This window comes from Cavia porcellus, unplaced genomic scaffold (assembly GCF_034190915.1).
Source record: "Cavia porcellus strain 051 isolate PalLab524CR breed Dunkin Hartley unplaced genomic scaffold, mCavPor4.1 scaffold_7, whole genome shotgun sequence".
NCBI lineage: Eukaryota > Metazoa > Chordata > Mammalia > Rodentia > Caviidae > Cavia > Cavia porcellus.
The window spans coordinates 39,200,199-39,206,960 of NW_026947490.1; the positions used below are offsets into that span (position 1 = coordinate 39,200,199).

Here is a 6,762-nt window from a genome sequence, read left to right on the forward strand (position 1 = left end):
GTATGAACAAATCAATGTATTAGGCTTAAATCAGTCATTACGAGATAAAGGTTTTCCAGGCAGATCTACAAAGCTTGGGAATTAAAAATAAAGGACACACAAAGAATTATCAGGTCAGTGAAAACATGGAAAGCGGGACCAGATCGGGACCCAAGCCCAAAGTACAGCTTACAAAGACAAAGACAACTAGGGTGAAAGCTAAAATTCACACTGAAGAGAGAAGTTCTAAAACCTCTTCTTCGTACTACACAGCAAATTTATTCACAAAGCAGAAACTACAGGACACGTGAGGAAAACACACACTGACCACAGGTGCCTGGAAAATGCTCCTTCAACACCTCCTTGTAAAAGTGGCTGAAGCACCAGGGATGATCACAAAGCAGATCTCAGAGTTTATGTCACAGCCTCCCTGCCACCAGCAGACGCCTCAGGTGTACCCCGGACCTGGCTGAAGACTGATGATCTTTCATGGCAAAAAGAAAACCCTGGTACTTCACAAACACTGTAAACCACACAACTTACCTTCTCTGCGGTGGAACAAAACAGAGACCACTAGAAAAAGTATGCTTTTAAGCCAAAGTACAAATAGGAAGTGAAAATATACAAATTCCTAAAAATGAATAAAAAGATGACATATACTCCAAGAATGTAAGCTTCGACATTTCACTTGAGGTTTATATTAGTGAAAATGAAAGAAATAGAAAACAGGTAATGAAAAAGCAAGAGAAAGAACAACAACATTTAAAAGGATTGAGTGAACTTTAAAAGAGCTCAGGGTGTTAGAAAGGAGGAAAACAGCGATGAATGAGGAATGGCAGCAGCCAGACTGGCATTTTGAAAGTTTTCCTTTTTAAATGCTCTAGAAAAGGCTTCAAGGCCACATAATGGGGAGTCATGATTACCTCCTACCTTTATATATTTCAATCATTACTTACATTAGGGAAACTATTCGGTATTCACACATGCGAGATTGATTTATTTCACTTATGAGTATGGTCTCAAGCTGTACCCATTTATTGATAAATATCTCAATGTGATCCTCTTTATAGCTGAGTAATACTCCATTGTATAGAAATACCACAACTTTTTTATCCATTCCTCAGTTGATGGACACTTAGGTTGTGGGGCTTTATTCTGGGCTGCTTGATATTATTGCCTGTGATGAAATGAACAGCTATTTTGAAGAAAATAAATTATCATAATAGCCAGTGCTGATTTACTATCATCTTGTTTTGAAGCCCCACCAAACTGTGGCTCTTCTGTCTCCATTGGTTTTATCATGATGTATCTTGCTGGATTTTATTATATGTGATAGTATAAACAAAAATTGTTATAGGCAAAGAGATAATATAGAAACCATTGTTCGTTTTCTGTTAGCTGGTTCTAAATACCCTACAATGCTTTCATCCACTTGAATGGTTTTATACTGACTTGATATATTTGAAGCTATAGTATATGAAGTTATATTCAAATATTTCAAGGAAAAAGACACTATGGTAACTACTGTTAAGTCGGGTTATTTGGTGGTGAAGCACTAGGTTGCTGAAACTGTCATGCTTTGACCTGTATTGTTATGTTGTTATATCCTCTTTTATCTCAATCTCTCCCTTATTCATTAAAAAATTATTTAGTTATTTTTTATGACTTTTTTAATTAAGGGGAAAAATAAGAAAAATTAGCAGGATATATTATAGTAACTTTTTTGATTTCCTATTAACTTGATTTGAAGTCCTGTAATACTCCCACTATCTTGTTTTGACTAATTAGACTCTTCCATTCTGTATGATAGTATCAAGTTTGAGGGTATAGGCAACTACTTTGAAGGCAATAAGATTCACTATGATGCCCATTCTGGTTTGACTATTATCTTCTTTGGAAATCCTGTAATGTTTACAAGGTTTAGGTTTTATTGGTCTTGTTCTCTACTGTTTTGTTCAACTTTATAATACCTAATGAGATAGACAATTCTTTTTAAGGAAGCAAGAGGCATTATGGTAACCATTGTTAATAACCTTGTACTCTATTTTTACATCATGTGCTATGTCTATCCTTGGTTTTGACTGACAGCTTTGTTTTGCCATATTTGACTTTATTCTCTTCCAAAAAAAAAAGTAATAAGAACTAAGGAGTAATAAAACCCAAAATGTGTAAATTGTGTTATAAAAAAGAGAGGGAAAAAAAGGATCTAAAGGATATAACTGCAAGTGTGTTTAGGGGTGTTAAATAGCTGACCATATTAATGTTTTTGGTTGGATCATTGAACACAACTGTTTGCAGTCTCACTGTTTGAGTGTCCACTTTGTATGCTTTGATACTGTGACTTGAGCAACTATCTCTAAGATGATAATGTGTAATCTGTTAACTGGTGATTTCTTACTGGTTTTTTTTTTTTTTTTTTTTTGGTAGTTCTGTATTACTTGTACCCTTACACTGCTTTGTTTTGTTTTGTTTTTCTCTTTTTCCTTTTAAATAAATTTTTTTTAAAATGCTCTAGAAAAAATACTGAGATTATGTGAACTTTAAAATTTCCTATGATTCTAATCCTTTGGAGGGCCATCTTAGCAAATTTTCTTTTCCCAGGAAACTGATATTTTATCTAGATGTTCAAAGTTATTTGTATAGAGTCATCCATAATAGTCTTAGGATCTATTTTTCAAAAAGCTTCCTGTGACTGGAGTTTGTATCTCTAGTTTTTGGGTTTTTCTTTCCATTAAAAATATTTGTGTTTCAATTTTTTTGTAAAGGACAGGTGTGATGGTTCTTGCCTATAATTCCAGCACTCAGGAGGCTCAGGAAGGAGGATTGAAGCCAGTCTGTGGCTTGAATTCACTATAAAGTGAATTCAAGGCCAGCTTGAACTGCATCATGTCTCAAAAAGACAAAAAAAAAAAAAAAAGGTTATTTGTACAGAAAATAACATGAATACCAAGCCTTATGAAGATCACATATGAGAATACATTGACCAATCTCATTTATGAATAATAATATTCATAACAGGTATCCAAGTAATATATCTCAAGTTCAGTCTACGCAAGAGTGACTGAAGATCATAGGGTCTAATTTATGGATGGATATAATTCACCCTACTGACATATCTTTGCGGAAAACTCCTGGCATCATAATAGATGAAAAATAAAATTCGATGCACATCAGCAATAAGGAAATAAACAGGAATTTATTGTGGCCTTAATATATGCTCCCCATACACGGCAGAAACTGTTTTATTTCATAAGTATGAGGTCCTTGCTAAGGTCAGGAATAAGAACGACTTCTATTTCTATTATTTAACATTGTTCTAAGGATATTAGCAAGACAATGAGAAGGAAATTGATCTCTAAACTGGTTCTGATGGAGCACACCTGTAATCCCAGCAGCCTGCGAGCCAGAGGAAGGATGATGGTGAATTAGAACCCAGCCTGGGGAATAGACCCTGTCTAGAAAAACAATATGCATGGATGCAATTACCAAGCGTCATGCCTCTCTCTGTCTCTGTCTCTGTCTCTGTCTCTGTCTCTGTCTCTGTTTCTCTGTACTGATCTACAGGAAGGTCTGGAGTCAGTCAAATGATGCCCTGAGGAAGTGATCACATAGAGCTAGAACCAGAAACTGTATGGGACAAACCATCCCATTTCTCCAACAAATAAGAAAATATTGATCAGTTTCTTCACCAATGACACACAATATCTGACCCCTGTAACTTAGTGGGGAAGTTTATTTCAGCTGACATTTGTTAATTAGCTGGCTCCAAGGCAGGATGGCATGGCAGAGGGGCACAGTGGAGGAAAGGAAGCAGAGAGATGGTCCAGGGAGGAGGAAGGAGGGAGTTAAACACTGCCCAGTCTCACCCACAAAGACCCCCTCTCCAGGCAGGCCTGCACTCCTAACAGCAGGCAAGTCATTGTATCCCCATAATCCCACCACCTTTCAAAGGTCCTGCCTATGATTCCATGGGGATTTAGGGGGACACCTAGAAGCTGGAACAAGTGATAATATTAAAAAAAAGAAGGGAAGGAATAAACTTGTTTAAAGAAAGAAGTTTTCACTACTTACAGAGACATATTTGCTAATGGTTAAAATACCCTGATGTCTGGTGTAGTTTTATATTCTTGGAAAAAATAAAACAAAGGTAGAGTAGATGAAGTGATTGTCAAAATTACATTAAAATTCTTAATCTGGGTGTGTTGGCATAGCCTATAAAAATCTGGGCCACATAGTGATTTCAAGGCCAGCTTGAGCTCCATCTGAGACCTGGTATCAAAAAACAAAACAATTAAAAAAATAGAGAAAGAGAGAGAGAGATAGACCAGAGTAGAGTAAGAGTACCTGGATTTAATTAGGCTGTCTTTTATGTATCTGTTATTTTTAAAGAAAAAAAATTAAAGGAAATAAAACCACCACCAAGGGCTAAAGCATGACCCCTGTTGGCTGTCTCTTGCAGGTGCCCATTTTCATCCCCATCTTGGTGACTCTCATATCCGTGTTTTTGGTTCTGGCCCCGATCATCAGTAATCCCGCCTGGGAGTACCTCTACTGTGTGCTGTTCATCCTGAGCGGCCTTATATTCTACTTCCTTTTCGTCTACTGCAAGTTTGGATGGGCTCAGAAAATCTCCAGTAAGTATCAGCAGGAGGCTGCTTGAGGTTAGTGAAGGGCAGACAGAAATAACCATCCATCCATCCAACCTTCCATTGTGTATATAATCGTGTATATAAAACTTAGGTACACAAGAGCAAAGCCCAACCAGAAGGCAGGGAAGTGGAGCTGGGACTCAAGCACAGCCCAGAGTGGGTGAGCTTGCCTTTCTTCAGAGCCTTTCTCTGCCAGTCTCCTCAGCTGGAGAATCAGGGACCATCACTTACCTGACAGAGGAGAAAGAAAGAATGCACTTCCTGTTTGTTAGCAGACTGAGAACAAAGCAAAACATGGCTATGCCATTTCCATCAGGGACTTTTTCCTTTCTTGCATAATTCTTTTTACCCCCAACCTCTTTATGCAGATCTCAACCTAAGCTGATAAGCTGCAAGTACACACCTAGAGAAAGGGAAGAAAATTAGTAAAACATCCATTTTCTTGTCATGCTTTGGAAATGTACTTGGATTTGATTACATTGACAGAGAACCTAAGCAAGATGACTTGGAACCTAATGGTACAAAATAGTTTACTTCTCAGCTCTGGCATATTTAACCAAGCTCTTCCCTCCAAAAACTGAAAAGCAGTTGGATAAAGGTGTTACAAAAACTAAACAACTTATATTTTAAAATGAATCTGTCTTAGTTACTTTAGACTTGTTACCACTTGGTCAGTTGTAGTAAATATCTCCATATAAATGAGTCAGTCATATTTCGCCTGTTGGAGTAAATTGTTGCAGGCAGCCACAAACTATGTAGAGACAAAATACTTAGCAGGTTCCAACCTCCTTAATAGGAAGCAACTGATTTCCAAAGAACTAGTGCCTCTAGGGGGGTAGTTCTGACTCACTGTAAACCTCAGTTGTCTGGAGTGCAGGATCTAGGAAGGATGTATTACCACAGGGTAAGAATAATATCACCAGCAAGCACAGTGAGGCCTTTCATTTCAATCAAATTGATTGATTGATTGATTGATTGACTGACTGATTGATATTTTTGAGACAGGGTCTTGTTATGTGGTTCAGACTGGTCTTAAACCCACTATGTAGTCCAATCTGGTCTTGATTTCACAGCAATCACCCTTCCCCAGGTTCCCCGATGCTGGGATTACAGGCATGCACCACCAAGCCCAGCTGTGAGGCCTTTTAGCTATATTTTTCTAATTGTACTCACTGGACCTTCCTGACTTGTGTTCCAGAGCCAGTTACCATGTACCTACAGATGCTGATGGAAGTTGTCCCACCAGAGAAGGTCCCAGAGTAACAAGCACCTCTCTTTAGCTCATTCAAAGCTGTGATGAATTTGTTTTTATAAGCACTATTTGTGATTATTTCTTCCTCTTTTTTGTGAAAAACTTTTCAGATGTTTATGGAAATTGTTTTTCTTCGATGGCTATAAATTTATGCATGGGGCTTTAGATATGAAAAGTGATATGTGTTTGCTAAAGTCATCAATAGAAAAGTCACTTAACAGCAAGTCGGTGGCAGTGTTGCACAAAACCCACTGGCATTTTGATGGCCACTGTCTAATAATGAGGTATAACATTTATTTAAAAACAGGACATAAATGGGGTATGACTGATGGGTGCAGGGCTTATTGAATTGTGCAGAATTAAATCCCAAGCAGTGAAAATTAGTCAGTTTCTTAAGTTTAAAAAAAGTATTCCTTAAACTCAGTGATCTGTATGTCTATTGTTTTACATAAAGTAAGTGACAATTTTTTCTTTGATATTGTCTTAGTTCATTTTCTCATTACTGAGACAAAATACCTGACATCCAGAGTTAAAGGAGGAAAGGTGTCTTTGGTTCACAGTTTGTAGAAGTTTCAATCCATAATTGGCTGGTTCTGAGGCTGGGGGCATGGCAGAAGGCATCACAGGGCACACAGGAGACAGACACAACAACAAGCAAAAGCAACAGCCCTATTTCTGTCCCTGATATTCTAGCATGGCTATCTGCCCTTGGGGTGCATAGCAGTCACAACCAGGGTGGGGTGTCCTTAATCACCAACCCTAGATCCAATCATCTCTGAGAAGCCTGATCTATTACTGTATGAGACATTGGGGAACATCTAGATACAAGCCATAACACTACACACCCTGGCCTCTAGAAGACACATGCCTTTATGCATAAGG

At 37.9% G+C, this 6,762-nt stretch overlaps 1 protein-coding gene across 3 annotated transcripts in view; it reads left to right on the top strand.

The window, feature by feature from the left end:
* Positions 1-6,356, top strand: part of LOC100724830 (b(0,+)-type amino acid transporter 1-like) — a 31,310-nt gene extending 24,954 nt beyond the window's left edge. For all 3 annotated transcript variants that reach the window (XM_063253386.1, XM_023563735.2, XM_063253387.1), the window contains 2 exons: positions 4,439-4,613; positions 5,827-6,356. In XM_063253386.1, coding sequence (XP_063109456.1) covers positions 4,439-4,613; positions 5,827-5,891 — 240 coding nt within the window. In that variant the 3' untranslated portion in view covers positions 5,892-6,356. The remainder of the gene's footprint in view (positions 1-4,438; positions 4,614-5,826) is intronic.
* The last annotated feature ends 406 nt before the right edge of the window (positions 6,357-6,762 follow it).